Source organism: Oryzias latipes, chromosome 2, assembly GCF_053564925.1.
Source record: "Oryzias latipes strain Hd-rR chromosome 2, Olatipes_Hd-rR_3.1".
In the NCBI taxonomy this organism is placed as follows: domain Eukaryota; kingdom Metazoa; phylum Chordata; class Actinopteri; order Beloniformes; family Adrianichthyidae; genus Oryzias; species Oryzias latipes.
In genome coordinates this window covers 23,319,158-23,338,589 of record NC_136238.1, presented here as the reverse complement: position 1 = coordinate 23,338,589, position 19,432 = coordinate 23,319,158, and the positions used below count along the sequence as shown (strand labels likewise).

The 19,432-nt window shown below is 40.8% G+C and overlaps 1 protein-coding gene across 1 annotated transcript; it reads right to left on the bottom strand.

Moving 5' to 3' along the window:
- Positions 1–2,759: 2,759 nt before the first annotated feature.
- LOC101161378 (uncharacterized) lies at positions 2,760–16,752 on the bottom strand. The gene is made up of 3 exons (XM_078936808.1): positions 16,641–16,752; positions 16,314–16,539; positions 2,760–6,903 (listed from the first exon to the last, which is right to left on the bottom strand). The coding sequence occupies exons 2-3, from the start codon at positions 16,456–16,458 to the stop codon at positions 5,357–5,359; spliced, it is 1,692 nt and encodes a 563-aa protein (XP_078792934.1). The 5' UTR covers positions 16,459–16,539; positions 16,641–16,752; the 3' UTR covers positions 2,760–5,356.
- Between the last annotated feature and the right edge of the window lie 2,680 nt (positions 16,753–19,432).

Sequence of the window (19,432 nt, the reverse complement as noted above, 5' to 3'; positions counted from 1 at the left end):
AGCTTGGAGTAGAACAGCTTCTCCTCCACATCGAAAGGAGCTAGTTGATGTGGCTCAGGCATCTAGTCCAGATGCCTCCTGACCCCTTCCTGGGGAGGTGTTCCGGGCATATCCCACTGGGAGGAGGCCCCGGGGAAGGCCCATGACATGCGAGAGACTATACGACTACGACTCTCTTGGCTGGCCTGGTAACGCCTCAGGTTCCCCCCAGAGGAGCTGGAGGAAGTGGCCAGGGCGAGAGGAAGTCTGGGCATCCTTACTTAGACTGCGGACCCCGCAACCTGCTCCCAGAGAAGCGGAGAAAGATGGATGGCTAGATCATTGAAAAAGTATGTTTCATAGTGAATGCAGTCCTTCATATTTAAAGTTTCATGCAGATGTGACACTAAAAATGAAGAACACCAACTCATTTACCCTTAAACTTACCCGAGTACGTCACATACTCTGCTTTTTGGAACAGAGTCCAGCTTTGGAACCAGCAGAGAAGCAACAACCAGCAGAAACCCACACTGTGGGAAAAACTCCACACTTCTGACTGATGTTCACGTCCACTTTATTATTCACAGTAAAGATTGGGACAGAACACTGAGAACCAAAAAGAACAGAGGAACAGTTCTAATGTCTACTAGAAAACATGAATCACAAGAACACCAGACACAAACACCAGTCTGGTTCTTTATCCGCCTCTTCCTTCATACATTTTTAGGAAAATCTTTTACTCACTAAACTTAGTCTGACAAAATATATACTTCAGTTACTACTTTTAGTTTAAAATAATAATCAAATGTTCACTGATCACATAAAAAGTGTCAGAATTAAATACGTCTCCAAAATCTTTCTAGTGTTGTCATGGTAACACACACATGAACGACATACTCATCATCTCAGCATAAACTACAACCACATTGAATCCGTTCAAGATTTAACTTTAATAATTTCTATTGACTGGTACATCTGAAAGAATTCATTTTGTGGAATAATTTACCATTTTTGTCCTAAAAGCAGTAAAACTCAAATTGTCTAGTACAGGGGTGCTCACACTTTTTTGGCGTGTGAGCTACTTTTGAATCGACAGTGTCTTGAAGATCTACCTATAAATATATATATATATAAAAAAAAAGAAAAACGCCCCTCTCACCCTCCGCGGGTGGTTTCTCCTCCAAGCTCGGGTCCTCTACCAGAGGCCTGGGAGCTTGAGGGTCCTGCGCAGTATCTTAGCTGTTCCTAGCACTGCGCTTTTCTGGACTGAGAGGTCTGAGGTCTTTCCAGGTATCTGTTGTAGCCACTCCTCCAGCTTGGGGGTTACAGCCCCGAGTGCTCCAATTACCACTGGCACCACTGTCACCTTCACTTTCCATGCTTTCTCCTGTTCTTATCTGAGTCCCTGGTATTTCTCCAGTTTATATATATACTGGAGAAATATATATATATATATATATATATATATATATATATATATATATATATATATATATATATATATACTGGAGAAATATATATATATATATATATATATATATATATATATATATTTGCAATGAAACCAAAGTGTCCTAAACCAAAATCCCTGAGCACATCTCACTGTTACAGAAACACATTCAGCGGATGCTGAATGTGTTCCTCTGGTCAGCGAAGAGTCTATGAAGGGGGTGATCGGTGTTCTTCATTATGCTGTGGACACCGATCAGTAAGTATGCTGTCCAGTTTGGACAGCATCCTCCTCTCTGCGACCACCTCCCCTGTCTCCAGGTTACGCTCCACAACACAGCCTGCCCTCCTGATCGGACGATTCAGTTTTTTCATGTCCTTTTTGTTTACGCAGCCCCCACAACACATCATCGCATGAGACAGGGCCCTAAAAACAACAGATTGCTAAAACATCAAAAGAAGTTCTGAGCAGACATTAAAAGTAACCGTGGAGGCCCACTGGTCCAGAGTTAGAATTGCTGAAAACATCAGTCATGACCAACACATTTTCAACCCCGTTCCTTGCTGGTTCCAGCAGGGTCTAGTCAATGGCCAAAATTTCATTAGGTTGTGATGCCACATCAAGTGCCCCATTAGACTGACAGCCGGCTGGGGGGCATCTCTTCCCATTTGACACCTTTCGCATGCCTGGCACCACTGGGTGACCTCCGACGCCATCCCTGGCCAATAACAGCCCGATCTTAATAGAGACAAGGTCCTCTTGATTCCCTGGTGGCCGTGCTCCTGTGAACATTGTCACATAATTCATTTCGAATTAGCATTTCCAGAGGGGAGGCAGGGCTTTCGCCATGCTAAACTTTTGGCGTTTGCTGGTTGGACCAACACGCACTCAGCGGTGGTTTAGTTTCTCGGGTCTGCGTAGCAGCACTTATTTGCTACTAATCACCTGGATCAGGTGTGTTTAGCCAATACGGAGCTTCAATGGCAGGTTGGTTGGAAAACATGTAGGACACCAGCCCTCAAGGCCTGGATTTGGGTTTTTGACCTCATCTCCAAATATAAACTCAAGAAGACATCAAAGAGACTCACCAAAACCAGAAGAATGAAGATTGCAGATTTGTGTTGAGCTGAACCTCACTGCTGCCCTCAGACTGATGAGAAAACCACAGAATAGCAGTTTGTTTGCTTCAGTCTTCTTCACAGCTTCTGCTGTAGCTCTGTGATCTCACCTCAGTCCTGGTTTCAACAGTCAAAACTGGACCTGAGGAGTCCAGCAGAGAACCAACAAACAACAGAAACCCACAATGTGGGAAAGACTCCACACTTCTGACTGATGTTCACGTCCACTTTATTCTTCACAGTAAAGATTGGAACAGAGCACTGAGAACCAAACAGAACAGAGGAACAGTTCTGACATCTACTAGAAAACAGGAATCACAAGAACACCAGACACAAACACCAGTCTGTTTCTTTTTCTGACTAATCTGAATTGTATCTTTTACAAAATAGTTATTTGCTCACATCTCAACAAAGTATGAAACTCTAATCAGTTTTAGTTTAAAACAATAAACAGAAATGTTCACGGATCACATCAAAAGTGTTAGAGATGTATACACAACATTTTTAGTGTTGTCATGGTAACACAAACTTAAAACAGCTTACACATTGTCACAGGATAAACTATGACCAGAATGGTCAACTAAGCAACTTTAAACCAAATCATTATATCACAAATAATCAATCCAAAAAAAAGCAAAATACAAAAACTGAACATTGCTTTTTGATTGTCGTTTAACAAAATATCATTAAAAAGCAAAAATACACAAACAATTCAAGTAGAAATGGTAACTTTAAAATGGTAAAAGCCACTCAAGAGATGAAAATTTAACTCTTATGCTAACAACACCAGGGATGTGTGGCACGTTCGAGAATGCGCTTAATGGGCATTCTTGAATGCACTTGACTAATTATCTGAAGTTTGATACATCTTTGTTTGAATGTAAAACTGCTGATTACATTGTTTTGTGCATTATTCTTTGGTTTATTTCAAGCTTTTATTGCTTGAAATAAACCATTTCAAATCAAAGTGTTAAAAGTTTAAGTTTTTCTTTAAAAGCTCTATTTCGATTAATGACTAGGCGTCAAAGTTGACATATACCGGTAAATCATGCATGCTAGTGTGTGTTTAAAAAAGGGAGCGGGAAAAAAACTGAGATGGTTGTGATTTATTTTTTCAGTCGTAAAACAGCATCCAAAACGAATTTTCGTGCCCTGTTGTGCATATCGCTATCGTGCTGGTCCCCTTCTTTTCGACAGGGTGACTCACCGGGATGTCAAAAGTGAGCGGTACCTAGTCCATGTTGGTGACATGGCACGGCTGAATGAGTTTATCGGCAATCTTTTTCCTGCAGTATGAGCGGAAGATGGACAGCTTTTCCTTGCAATCCGCTGGAAGTTGAATGCCTTTAATCGAATCGTGACTGTAGAGATTTTCTCTGATTGCTAATCTATCGCTCGAGTTGGTCTACCAACTCGGGCCACTTTTTCCCACAGAAATTCTTGACTTGCCAGAGTTCATTTCCCAGCTTCCTCCACCTGCAACCCGTGGATTCATTGATGTTGAATTCTCTCACAGCTGCTCGATTCACATGTTCCTCCGCATGGCTGATGGCTTGCAGTTTCAACTGCGCTTCATAAGCATGTACTTTTGCAGTTGCCATTTTTAGGGTTGAAAAAAATGGCGTTCTGCTGAACGGACATACCTGCACTTTTGTACTCTTTGGGGGGTGTCTTCTTTCACACCCACACTTCCCTCCCCCGTATTCATGCTGTCTTCTTCTAAGTGCTCTGCTTAAGTCCCACAATAACACATTAGGTGCATCGCCTCATGGGCGCCCCCAACATTTTGGAGAAAATGTAAGAAAATTTTAGGTGCCCTATAAACAGGGGCATCTAAAAGAATGAATTTCATGAACTTTGGGTTGTATTTTTTTAAGATACAGTGATCCCTCGCTATAACGCGGTTTACTTTTCACGGTTTCGCTACTTCACGGATTTGCATCGTGCATTGTGTTCTGCATTCTGATTGGCAAAAACGTCACTCCGCTTCTTCTCTACCTGTGCGTCAATAACGTTGCAGTTTAATATGTACACGTACATAAAAAAGCTTGCCAAATTTACAACACGTATGTGCAAATTCTCTAGCAATTTCGAGTTTCTCTAAAACCCATAGAAAAAAGAGCGACAACAACTGCCGATCACTATGTTCTTCTCCCGAACAAACACACCTGCACCGAGGGCTTCAAAAGAAGAAAACGCTGCAGAGCGGAGTCAGGATGCAGCGGCTCAGTCTGAAGAGCAGTGAAATACACCTGAGTCACTATTTGTCCGACTGTACTTTGTATTTTTTCATAATCATTTTAAATTTTCTCCCGTTTAATCCAATACTCGGGCCGCGGTGGGCGGGGCTAATCTCCGCAATTTTAAGCCTTCTGTTCACATTGATGATTCAAATTATATTTGACAGTACAGTACAGAAGTTATTTGTTGAAAAATTTGTAAAAAAAAAATAAAGGTTTCTAATTCACGGATTTTGCCTATCACGGCTTCTTTTTGGAACGTAACCCCCGCGAAAAACAAGGGTTTACTGTACAAAAAAATCAGCAAAATAAAACAAAACCTCACTCTATTTGTTCACAGTCTGTATTAAATTCCAGTTTATTTTTGATAGAAGACAAGTGCTCCTTTTTTATCATTTCCCACTTTTTTTGTCAAGCCCTGATGACTTTTACTGCTGGAGTTCTCTATTGAGTTTTCCTGACTTACCAAAGTAAAGATAAACAAAACCCTTTAAACAGACAAGGGTTTTCTCCTGTGTGAGTTCTTATGTGTTTCTGAATTAGATACACCACTGAAACTTTTGTCACACTTAGTCAAAAAAAGGCTTCTCTTCTGTGTGAGTTCTCATGTGTGTTTTGAGACGAGACATTTGACTATAACTTTTGTCACACTCTTTACAAGAAAAAGGCTTTTCTCCTGTGTGAGTTCTCATATGTTTTTTGAGATTAGATGCATCACGAAAACCTTTTTTACATTCTTTACAAAAAAAAGGCTTTTCTCCTGTGTGAGTTCTCATGTGTGTTTTGAGAGTACATATTTGATTAAAACTTTTTTTACATTCTTTACAAGAAAAAGGCTTTTCTCCTGTATGAGTTCTCATTATGTGTATTTTGAGACTAGGTACATGACTGAAACTTTGATCACATTCATTACAAGAAAAAGGCTTTTCTCCTGTATGAGTTCTCATGTGTGTTTTTAAGGCAGATATATGACGAAAACTTTTATCACATTCTCTGCAAGAAAAAGGCTTTTCTCCTGTATGAGTTCTCATGTGTGTTTTAAGACTAGATACATGACTAAAACTTTTATCACATTCCTTACAAGAAAAAGGCTTCTCTCCTGTATGAGTTACCATGTGTCTTCTTAGGGCAGATATATGTCGAAAACTTTTATCACATTCTCTGCAAGAAAAAGGCTTTTCTCCTGTATGAATTCTCATGTGACTTTGGAGATCAGATATACGACAAAAACCTCTGTCACATTCTTTACAAGAAAAAGTTTTTTCTCCTGTATGAATTCTCATGTGTGTTTTGAGACTAGATACATGACTAAAACTTTTATCACATTCTTTACAAGAAAAAGGCTTTTCTCCTGTATGATTTCTCATTTGTTTTTTAAGAGTAATACTCTGAGCAAAGCTGTTGTCACATTCTTTATAGGAAAAAGGCATGTTGACTGTATGAATTCTCATGTGTCTTTTGAGATTATCTATTCGAGTAAAACTTGTATCACATTCTTTACACGAAAAAGGCTTTTCTCCTGTATGAGTTCTCATGTGTGTTTTGAGATGAGACAAATAACTAAAACTCTTCCTCTGATCTCTGTTCTGTGGGTCTGTCTCTTCATCTGTAGTTGATGTTGATTCTTCATGTTGGTTTTCTTCTTCATCCTGACTATCAGTTACATTAAAGCTCTGCTGATTGTTTAGATCTGCTTCACTGTTCTCATCTTCCTCATAAGTAGGAATCTCCAACAAGGTATCAGTCTCCTGCTTCAGATCAAGCTTCTCTTCATCATGAATGATGAAGAGTTCCTCTGGCTCCTTTTTAATTTGTGGAGGTTCTGGTTCGTCCTGTTCCTCTTTAATCTGTGGTGGTTCCGGTTCGTCACGTTCCTCTTTAATTTGTGGTGGTTCTGGTTCCTCCTGTGCCTCTTTAATCTGTGGTGGTTCTGGTTCCTCCTGTTCCCGTTTAATCTGTTGTGCTTCTGGTTCGTCCTGTTCTTCTTTAATCTGTGGTGGTTCTGGTTCCTCCTGTTCCTCTTTCATCTGTGGTGGTTCCGATTCCTCCAGTTGCACTGTAAAATCCCTTTGCTGGTTACAGAAATCCTCTTCAGTCACATAATGCTGGGGGAGAACTGCAGAGACACAAACACAGAAAGGAGGCCTCTTATTCTTTAAAAGGACTTAACATCTTGTCAAACAGCAATAAATATTAAAAACATTGCAGTAAAGAAAATGCATAAAAACTTTTTTTTAAATGTATCTACTAAGATGTCATTCAAAGTTAAGAAATCAAAAATTGATTTTGGTGTCTTAGTCTTCAGTGAATCAAACTCTATAACTCTTGACCCATCAATATGTTTATAAGAAAAAAAACACTCATGTTTTTTGCATTTGAGTAGAATAAATCTAAATTAAAGCGGCAAGCGGCGTATGGCCCGCAGACGCAACCTGCCTTCCACGCCCAACTCTACGCACCACCGCCGCCATCACCACCTTCACCGCCCTCACCACCCTCCTGGCCCCCCTTTGATCAAGGCTGGTCAAAGCTGCATTTGCTAACCATGCTAACTATGCTAATGTGGCTAAAAGTGCTAGCACTGGGATCAGCATCATCAACTGACTCAGAAAAACACATTGCTCCATTGGTGAGAGCAATATGTCATTATTTAGTTAAAAAAACAACACTTTTTTCAAAATGGCAGCTTTTCTGTTAAATTGTATCTCCATAGCAAAAATTTTATGTTTTTTTTCCCCTCGAAAAGACGAACAGATCGACGTCAATTTAAGACAGATCGGAAAAAATACAATTTTGTTGTCCTTAGAAACAGTGGTTTAATGCTAACCACGCCCACATTCCTTATATGTCCATATTCAGTGTTTTTCAATGTATTCAGTTTCAGGCATGAATGCATGCATTCAAATTTCACAGTATTCCATTGAAAAACATAGCAGTTATAACAGAGGCCACTTTGCTAGCTCGCCACGCGAACGCCGTTCAAAATCTACAACTTCTAATTCCAACATTTTGTCCAGAGTAGCTGGTTATGAGACGATTGATTAAAATTCCAACGACGAGTTTTCATTTGTATCTGGTGCTAAAGGTGCTTTTTTGAGAAAATTACAAATGGCGGCCTTTTCCCAAGGTCAAAGGTCAACGACACTTCTTCACGTTGACTTTTTGGAAAATTCATTTCCAATTTATCCCAGGTGTGTGCACATTTTGGTGACTTTTCGAGCATGCAGGCGGGGGTCACATCCTCGCTGAAAGGCGGCGAAGTCGTTCGAACTGCGAAAACAATATGGTCCTTGCAGTCAGTGACTGCTGCTAATTTGCTAATTTGGCACACCTCCCCCACCAGATTCCTCCCTCCGCCCACCCAGGTCCCCCAATAGAACCCTGAACACAAAAGTAGGAACAAGTCTGGCTTGACACTGCTGTGCAGAAACTGTATTATGTAGGGGCGTAAGAAAAAATCATTTTGTCGATATATAGTGATAATTCATTTGGTGATATTTGTACGGATTCAAAATGCTGTCAGGATGACATTTATTTAATTATTTCTGAGCGTCCTTCAGCGTCTGACTCTTGTTTTCCACTTAAACCTTAAACTGCTAGTAGGCAGCAGAGCACACTGAGCCTCTTTGAGCAGCTCAACACGCACAAAACAACCAAATCTCAGCGAGAAGCCGTTTGTTTTGTTGTTATAAGACACCCACTACTTTGGTTTTACTAAGGATGGGTACCGAACTGCAACTTTGTGCCATGTTGCTGCCAGGATCATATAAAAACACAGATTGCGGTGCTTCGTAGCGGCTCAGATGAGAACAAGTGAAGAACTGCAGCTGCACAGCGGCTAATGCACGTAGCCAAAATGCTGTTGGCAAAGTGGGCCAAAGTTCTGCAGAACCTCCCAGCAATAGATTTTATATCAGCGACCTGATCGATCAGAGTGATGTGTCCAACGCTCTGAAAAATAGCCGACATCATGGCGATGAACGTTACCAGTTTCCGTCCATGTGTGAGAGAGCGTGGAAGAAAGCATCTTAGCCACATTTAAGAGATCTCCTTCATGCTGCATCATCATCACACTTTATCGTTTCTGGAAAGAATGTGTTTTTTTTCTTTATTTTTGAGACACTGTTCAGGCTGAAGAACCGTTTAAAAGTCGTGGAGAAGCTGCATTAAATAATATTGGGGGGAAAAACATAGCACTTTAATTCCTCAATCATACTTTTAAAACATTATTGGTTACGGCACATTCATTCCTTTTCTTTCTTATACTGAAATATATCCTGTTGTGGAAATCAGACACCGTACAATTTTGCCTTTTTTTTTTTAAGTTACCAAAATAAAAGCACAATTTGCCTTATACATGAGATGCAGTTGCAGTGCTTAACATTGTGATCATTCAATAAACAGAATTTTACAATTTTATTACAATGAAAGACATATTAATAGTACAGTTTTTTTTTCCAAGTCATACTTATCAGGGCTCCAGACTAACTTTTTTCACTAGGAGCACAGTGGCCCCTGACTGAAAGATTTAGGGGCACAACCAGAAAATTTAGGGGTGCATACCGTAAATCAACATGCTAACCAAATCTACTAATTTCCACTGTATTACTAATAAATACTTTAATAATAGATGCAGAAATTACAATGTGCTGTTTCAAATTCAGTGTCACATTTTATTTTGCACTTTAGAAGATGCAACAAGAAGGTAAACTGACAGCACCATCGCTGTCATGACAGTACAAATAGTAAAGAAAACGGATGGAAATTTATCTTTGTGACACCAAATAGGTGCAGCCAAGATGCACAATAAGCGTGTTTGAGATCACCCAGATGGACTCAACGCTGCGCAGATCACCTGGTGTGTGACATATATTTTTGTTTTTGCTCAAACATCAACTGTCAATCATCACAAAAATATCGCGAGAAAGGGGTGGGAGCAAGGGGCAAACCTACGTGGACACAGCTGGAAACTGAACTGACTGAAAGCTGCCCTACAGACTACAAAACAATGCATTATGGGACATGTGTCCTGATGGTTTTTGTAGTTGAGTGATTAATTAAAATAATTTAAAATACCAATCAATTAAAAAAATGCTAGATACATTACAAAAAATTCAAATAAATCTAAAATATATAATAACACAGATCATATTAAGGAGGAGAGGCATATTAAAACTAAATTGAAAGTTAAGGACAACTCCAACTTTCTGTCCTCCTTCAGTCTTGCTGCAGATTTGCCTTCATCTCACAACCCCCCCCCCCCCCCCCCCCCCCCGCCCGGTCTCCCCAACGATCCAGGCTGGTTCTTCTAAAACAGGGGTCGGGAACCTTTTTGGCCAAGAGAGCCATAAACGCCACATATTTTGAAATGTAATTTCGAAAGAGCCATACAATAATGTAGTGTCCCTTTCCCACACTGAGGCACGGAGACTTAACCTCTTTTAGGGTTCTTTATTCTGGTTACTGCAGACCGCAACAAACGCCGTTCAATTAATTCAGCAGCTCCTGAATCTCTCCCGCCGAGATGAGAGCGCTTCTCCCAACTTTAGATTCCCCTGCTCCCACTCCAGCCCTCCCAGTTCCCTTATTCGGCCAATAGCTTAACCCAGGTTAAGAAGGTTATTAATACTTGCATATAAATTGTCCAGGTTGTTATTCTTCTTACAAACGTTTGTATTGTGGGTATTGCTGGATTTAGAGAGTGAAAGGCTAAGATCAGGGGTGGCGAACAATTTGGACACCAAGAGGAGAATTTCTTCACTGTGAGAGTCAAAGAGCCACACAACACACTGACCTGCCAAGACGTGCACACACAAACACACAATTAAAGCCGTATTATTTTCCATAAAACGCTCCTATTCCTACAATACAACAGCAAGTATTGTACTTGTGTTTATATCAAGGAAAGTGCCCACCCTCAATACACACATCAATGCAGCTAAGCCAGAGTTAACACAGCGACTACCCTGGAGGTCAGATATCGATGAGAAAAGTGATCTGCGGTCGTTTCTGCTGCAGGTCCTCAAACCGCAAAGTAAAGTTTCCGTCCAGGTGCGCAAGCAGCGACACTTTCTGCGCTTTATTCATTTTGAATGCAGCCTCCTGCTGTGAGCTCCACAAAGAAGGAAAGTGGGATGATGGCCATTTTAAATGTGCACTTTCAAAAGCTTCCACTTGTTCATAAAGGAGACAATTTGTGTCAGAGCAGGAAGAGTTTCTCATTTTCCCCTGGATACGTTTAGTTCTTTTCTGCCATTAACAATGTTCCTGCTTCCAAAAGCTTAAAATGATAATAAACATAGTGACTTGCCATTCCATTCAGTAAAAAAGTAAGAATCTTCCCATTCTTCCAGAAACATCCTGTGTTTCTCTTTATACTCTGACTTTCGCCATTTTGACCATGAGGAATAACAGTCTGCACGCACATCAAATGTTTAATTATTTTGTCTGGCATTGGGCGTATCCCGCGCAAATGTATGTGTCAGGAGCAGCATCAAAACACACACACTGCCAAATAATTTTATCCTTATTAATTATTTATTTTTAATACCCTCTGATGGATTTGAGTGTGGTTTAAGAGGGAAAAAAACCATGAAATGAGGCACAGTATATAGAAAATTTGACGAGATGCAAAGAGCCGCGTACTTTTTGGCCAAGAGCCACATGTGGCTCGAGAGCTGCGTGTTCGCCACCCCTGGCTTAGGTTGAAGGATAGAAGCTTATAGTCAGAGTATTGAGTCGGCATTAAAAGGAGACTGGTGAGACATCTGCGCAGTAGACAAGGTCCAGAACATGCCCCATAAGGAGTGTAACAATTTATTTTAACAACGATTCACATAAATTCAATATTTGTGGTTGCCCATTAAATTCACTTTCGATTTTGGTTTATTTTAAACTATCTAATTCAATCAGATTACTTGATCTAAAATTTATCCAGAACACCTTAAGCCAAAAACCTAAAAAGTGTGACTCAGAGAGAAACTCCTGGTACTGAACAGAGCAGGCACAACTTTTCCAGATTCTTTGGATTTCTTTCAAAATAATCATGTCTTAATTAAACGTGTGATAAATAAACAAGTACAATTGTAAATTAACCCACCCATTTACCATAATTTCCGGACTATAAGCCGCTACTTTTGTCATGCGCTTACAGCCCTGCGGCTTATTCAATGACGCGGCTAATCTAAGCATTTATTTGATGGCCACCTTGAGCGCTCTTTTGGTCTCGGAGCGGAGACTGAATGCATGATCCAACTTCCAGCAGCAGCAATGCAATTTATTTTCGACACACGTCTAAGCAACCAAACATCATGAAGCTCACTTCAGGTCTTAGACACTTTAGTCATGGTTCAACAAAAAGAAACACCCATGCCCAGCCGCATCCCACAATCCTTTGGTGCCATTAGACCCAACGTTGACCGCCACTATAATACAGCGCATGCTCAGGAGTGAATTTACCTCAGAGTGACACGAGCCCATTTATTTAGCAGCTCCAAAATTTACGAGATGATCTTCTAAATGTGCTTTTATTATTGTTATGGTTATTATGAAGCGCTTGTTCGCTCATCATTTTATTTTAATCTGTGTGGTCAGTGCTTTATTGTGGCAGAACAGAGCCGGAAGAACAGTTAGGAGAAGGCTAACATGTGCTAACAAATACATGTAGCCTGGAGGAACATAAATCGATGCGGGAAATGCTGCAATCTGAATCTCGGCTGCACGTAAATATGTGGGAATAACATCAGCCTTTATTTTGTCAGGACACGACTAGAAACACAAATCCACGTGATTGTTTGAACAGTTTCTAAGGACTGAGCGACATTTCTGCTTTGAAAAGCTCACACCGCCCCAAAGCCGCTGTGTGAGATGGAGACATGGCTCTTCTGAACTTCTGAATTCAGTTGCTCGTTCGTTCGATAGAGCTGCGGGACAGATGTCAGTCTGAAGGCTCCCTCTCGTAACAAAGCATCCTCCCCGCCCCTCAAACACAAAAGTTAAGTCTGATTGCTCTGCTCAGTCAGAGACACGGTTCGCTCCGTCCACCGGCAGCCGCCGCGCCTCGCACGCAGGGACCGGACGTAAGTGGGCACGAAGCACTCCTCCCTGGCGCCCCCCTCGGGAGGGGTGTCGGAGAAGATAGCAAAGGAGAGACAAAGAGCCCGTGTGGCAAGGGCGGAGTGCAGAGGCGTCCGCAACAGTGTGTCACTGTTGTGGAAGGAAACTTCTGGGGCACGCGCTGTGCAGAGGCAGACGTATTGCGCTGAAGCACGCGCTTTTAAGTCGCCGCTGCTCTCTTTTACTGGTATGTTTTTTTGACCAGCCCTGTTACTACCATATTGCTGCCGTGTTACAGGCGGAGAGGAGAGGAGAGCTGCTCTACCGTTCTCCCCTCCTTCTGCTGCCGCATCCTGCTTCTTTTTAAACACGCACAACACAGTTGGCGACCTGGGGGTTAGCCCCGCCTTAAGCCCCTAAGACTCATGGGAAGTGGGGAATTTGCGGGTGTAAATTTTCTCACCATAACTGAGGGGATGTAATGTTGATTATACGGTTACTGATTGTTATTTTATGTATGATACCTCAATTGTCAATCAGTAAAAAAATAAATAAATAAATAAAAACATAACTGAGGAACCTGTGAACAGAAGGGAGCTGCATGCTGATTGGTACATGTGGGCGTGGTCAAATACATGGCCTGACGCACAGTTAACTCCTCCCTCAGTGAGATTGAAGCTTGTCTCAAAGACTGAGGGACATGGTAGTCAGTGACGATCTGATTGTGTTGGTAACAACATGCGGCTTATACACTGTTGCGGCTTATGCATGTAAAAAGTTGTCTAACCTCTCGAAAATGAGTGGGTGTGGCTCGTAATCAGGTGCGCTCTATAACCCGGAAATTACGGTACATTTTAGTGTTCTAAGTTTAGCCCACTGGTGTTCTTTCACATCAGCATAATCTAAAGCAGGGGTGGGCAAACTACGGCCCGCGGGCTGGATCCGGCCCGCCTCCAAGTTTGGTCCGGCCCACTGATATTGTTCAACAATATCAGAGAGCCATGTTTTTTAATCTGGCCACATGATCAAGACGTGACATTTATTCCACCCTTCTGCAGTCTGTGCTCCAACCTGAAACCCTCTAAAAATCCCTATCAAACAGAACTGAAGACAGTCTTCCTTTTCTACATCGCAGTTCATCTTTCCAGGTTGAGCTCATTCTTTTAGAGCGATTATGCTGCTTTTTTTAAACGGCGCACCCTGTTCTGTGTCCTGATTGTCTGGAGACCTTGTCAATCAATATCCTCCGCGTCTGTTATACAGAAACGCGGACCTCTTCAGATCAAAAATCTGTGATCCATCAGATCTTTGTTTTCATTCTAAGATCCTGGATCTAATTTCTATGAAGGTTTCAGAATTTAAAAAAAAGAGAAAGAAGTGTGAAAATGTTCATGTTTGTCTGAAAAAAGTGTATTTATTCAGTGAGGAGCTTTTCTGCCATAAAACATCTGTAATCCAACTCCGTGGATTTCACAGATCACGGTTATTTGCAATATCCTGCAATAAACGAGGGAACTCTATAATGGCCTAAAGGTAACACAGAAATATGCGTAGCTACAGAAAAAGACATGGAAATTTGTTTTTTCATTATTACTAGATGAGAAACAGACGTGCGGGACACATCGCAGCTGCACAAACTGTGAGACATGTGATGAGCTCAAAGTCAAGCTCAAAGTGAGAGGATCCATTTTTTATTGTTTTTTTGTTGTTGTTGTTTTTTTAAATCTATCAGTATATTTTTCCAGAAATTTTGTCTTTGAAAATCATAGAGTTATTTGGTCATTGTTTTATTTCATAAATAATGTTATTTATTTTATTAAAAGGATCATGAATGAATGAAACTTTATTCATACAGCACTTTATAACTCCTTAAAAGGTACCAAAGGGCTTCACAATTAAAAAGAGATCTAAAATGGGAACAAAACTTTTAAACTAAAAACTTTAGAATGTTCCCTTTTAGAATATAATTTTCAATCCAAACGTTTTCATCTACATTCCATATTATATCATTCTCACTCCATGCATCTGCTCCGGCCCTTCTATCGAATTTGAGAACCCAATATGGCCCACGAGTTAAAATAATTGCCCACCCGTGATCTAAAGGGAACATTATTAGAACATTCTAGCGCACGGCATGGTCACATGTCTTTTTTAAATTCAATGTGTTTCTATACATTGGACTGGAATGATTCTTTGTTGCCATCACACGTATAATGGCCGCTGTGATGGCACTTAGTCGTTTCTATATCATAGTAAAATAAACCTACCATGTCTCAATTCGTATGGTATTTTCTAACTTTGATTATTGATTTATTTCATTTTTTAAACAATTTTTTTAATAGTATTGGTCGATTATATTTATATTTAGAACACAGAGATGATATTATGCTGATGATAAATGTATTTTTCCTGCAGCACACCTGACCATCTCTCAGAACACTATTGTGCTGAGGAACACTGGTTGACAGAAGCGGTTTTATATTTGGAGTAATCCCAGTGATGAGTCATATGATTTAGTTTTGAATGTTTTATAAGACCCAAACATGATATTAACAATAACAGGTTTTGAGAGAAAAAAAAAATTATCAAACCCCTCTGATCCGTTTCACAAAGACACACTCAGGACGTCTCACACCAAGAAATGAACTTATGTTAAAAATGATGCCAGGAGTTCAGCTCTAAAAAATGACAAAAGAGCAAAGACAACAGAATGATCTGATTTATTTTTAATAACTAATGTTTTCAGGCTTTTTGCTGTGCAGCATGTTCATATTTGTATAATTTTTGACAGAATGTTCTTTTTATGGAGAGCCAAATATTACATATTATTTAAGGTTTAACTTGATTTTTTTCTGGATTGTTATTCCTGTCCGTTTTATTCATTTTAATGTCAAAAAATACAAGTTTTAAAGGTTTAAAATTTAGCTTTAGTGTGTTTAATAACTGTTTATCATTTTCAGCCCAAAACCTAAAGCGTGTTTTGGATTTAGGCCTCCTGTGCGACTGCGTTTAAGACCGCTGTAATACGAGTTCATCAAATTCATGCATTTTTGCGTAAAATTAGCAAATAACAGTAGTGAACTTAAAAGCAAGGCTGTCATCAAATTGTGTGTGTGTGGGGTGGTGGTGGTGGTGGTGCCCGGGGAGTAAGTTAGTGTAGAACCGCCACTGCTGGTTGAAAACACTGCGCTGTTGGGGCTGTTACTCTAAACGCGTTAGCAGAAATTAATTTGAACCACGTTAATGGCGTTAAAACATGCATGGTGTTTCGTTCATAGCTGCACACTGATTTCCCATCATGCTCTTGTTTACAGTCTACCACTAGCTAACATTAGCGGTTAAACTAAAACAGCAGCAACATTGAAGCTTTCCAGCCGCACAGTTTGGATCCAGATAGCAGCTCAGAGGAGGAAAACAAAAACGTCCATGATGGATCTATGTGTCTGCAGGTGGATGCAGCAGTGAACGTACCAACTATGTTGAGCTGAAGCTGCGGGTTCCAGCTGATATCCAGCAGTCTGCGCTGACGACAGAGCTCCTCCTCGTTCTGGACGATGGTTCCTTCAGCAGCAGAAAGTTGTTCTCTGACAGAACCTTCCTGAGGTTCTAAAGACATGGTTCCTGCTCCGATCTTCAGCTCCAACTCCCACAAACACCGCCGTCCTCTTCACTGCAGCTCCGATCGATCGATCATCTGCTAGTCTCACAATAATCACAGCAATTCACGTTGTCTTTCCGTTCAACACTTCTTCACTCATTTACGACACTTTGGAAAATGCTGAGAGTTCCCACACGAACCACGTATCGTCCTTTCTGTCCAAAAACCTCACAAACGTCCCAACAGAACACCACCATCCTCTCAACACGAGCTAACGCTGCTGGCCTGCTAACAAGCTAACGCCGATAGCGGCTCGTGCTGTGTTAACTTCCGGGTCACGTGCAGAAACTTTATTGAAAAAGAAACGAATAAACTCAATATGGTTAAAAATGCTTCCACACTTTTAATGCATTATATAATAAAGAAAATTGGAAAAAGAAAAACATTTTCGGGCAAACTTTATGAGAGGCGTTGTGACGTCATCACACTGTATCTCATTCCAATGTTTAGTTTGGACAAAGCGCATCAGAGACTAACTAAACCTTATCACATTTGTTTATTGTATTCTTATTGTATTCCAGGGGCCTGTTACAGAAAGGAGGTTAAGTGTAAACTCTGAGTGCGTTAACCCTGAAATCAGGGAAACCCTAGGTTTTCCGTTTCAGAATGGGAGGTTTGTTAAACTAGAGAAAGCAGAGTAAGTCAAACCCGTTTCTGAAAGAGAGGTAACTTATACTCGGAGTCAGTGTCCATGGTTACTTACGCTGTGAACCTAACCTGGGGCCTGTTTCAGAAAGGAGGTTAAGTGTAAACTCTGAGTGCATTAACCCTGAAATCCGGGAAACCCTGGGTTTTCCGTTTCAGAATGGGAGGTTTGTTAAACCAGAGAAAGCAGAGTAAGTCAAACCCGTTTCTGAAAGAGAGGTAACTTCTACTCGGAGTCCGTATCCATGGTTACTTATGCTGTGAACCTAACCTGGTCGGGAGCAGGTTTTATTCTCCAAACTCGAAGTTTCTGCTGGTCCCCTCCCCTTTTTAAAGACGAACGACGTATTTTTCGCTTTAACCTTCATTGCCCACATGTCCGTCACACAGAGACTGTCTAAGTGACAAGAATGGCTTGTTCTTTTTTGGAGGACCCAATAGACGAGGAGGCTGCATTAATTCGTAGAGAATTACATTTACCTCGTACGAGGATTTTGAGAAGACTCGATTTCTTTTTCACTTTTAACTGCTGCCATGTGTGTGTGCTGAGCGGGGTGCGAGCCACGAGAGACAAGGGGAGGGGCGATTGCAGGTGCAGATGGGGGGGGGGGGGGGGTGAGCACGGAGCAGAGGTGCGTGCGTGGAATATATTGTGTGTTCGGAGGACGGAGCACTTAGTTAAATAAAGAGAAGGTGTCATTCTCAGAATAACTGTTTTGGAGTCATTCTTAATCCGCTCTGGAGGTTGAGGGTTTCCAACGGGAAGTGAACCCCGAAGGAGAATTCCCTTCGGCCCTGAAGGAAATCTCCCCTGCACTTCTGACCACGGTCGGAAAGACGAGAGAAAAGAAAGGAGAAGCCTTCGCGCAGCGAAAGGTTCAACAGTAGACAAAAGTTCACTTTTAAAAACACAATTGCATGTATTAATATTAAACTGACCAACGCCTTCAAGAGGGGAAGGTTAACAAGAAAGTCCTCTAAACATTACCGACGTTTACGGCATTTTTCCCCAGATTGGTTCTGTACACTATGCAGCATTTCATGCATTTACACCAGGAATAACACTTCAAAAGTACACCTAAATATCGCCATTTTTATTTCACACCTTACGCTATTTAAAAAGTTATTACAGCCAATATTTTATAACAATGATTTAAATGCAAACTTAGGCATTAACTTGAGCAGCTATGTTTTCCCACGCTAACTGTCTCTGTTTTGCAGATGCAGCGGTGTTGCTTTTCTTCTGGAATATGTGCTCATATTCACTGTAACTCCAGTAATCCAAAATAATTGAGTTCAAGTAAGGGGCATGCTGTTGAATGGTGTTTTCCTGTTTCTCTTTATTTATTCTTTTTGCCGTCTTACAGTGTAAAAAACGAACGAAAGTTTTCACTTTTTTCGACATAAAAAACGAACTGTGGCATGAAATCGTTTCAACTCGGCTTCTCCCAATAAGACGATACACAACGAGCCTCATTTATGTAAATAATGAATCTATTTCTGTATACCGGCTGCTTTTTCTTGTTGCAAAAGCGTTAGCTCAGTGGATTAGTTAGCAGATTAAGCATACAGAGGTGCTGAGTTCAAGGCTGGTTTCAGACTGTTGTTGCATGTTTTTTTTTCCCTTGCCTTTCTTGATAAAATTGAGTTCGACTTACTCAATTATATTTCGTTACATGGAAGAATTTTCTTTGAGACGGGGTTACTCATATTTATTGGATGGAAATCCTGCCCACAATTAAATTGAGTTCATCCAATGAGTTATTATTTTGAGTCCGTGAGGCCAGACAAAATTTATTAACTCCCTAAAACATGCACATGGAAACTTGTAAAAGGCATAAGAAGATAGCAATCACTGTATAAATTCTCTAATTCAATTAAATATTTTCTTTTTATTTAGCGCAAATACGAACTACAGACGTCTCAATGGGCTTCATACCGGTAATTGTAAGGTAAACATACAATGAAAAAGGGATCATGAATACAAAGAATGCATTAGGATAATACTAAACTTTAACAAAATAGACTAAACTAAACTGTTATTCCTGCCCTGAAGATTCCTTCTCAGAGCAGAGGATCTGTTCTGTCCGGCTGGGAGCGCTCCCTGCTGGTAGGAGACAGAACCACATCAGTTGCTTTTCTTTGGCCGTTCAGAAACAGTCTGGAGACTCTAAAAAACCTCCACTTCCTGAAGCAAACGGATGCAGAGCATCATGTTTGATCCTCTTCCTTCAGAAACGGCTCCATTGTTCCATCGCTCAGCAGTTTGACTAAAGCAGCTGAGAGT

Coding starts and splice junctions, on each gene's coding strand:
- LOC101161378 (XM_078936808.1), bottom strand. CDS start 16,458: ATGTCTTTAGAACCTCAGGAAGGTTCTGTCAGAGAACAACTTTCTGCT. Junction 6,904..16,313: donor GCTTCAGCTCAACATAGTTG/GTACGTTCACTG, acceptor GTGTCTCTGCAG/TTCTCCCCCAGCATTATGTG.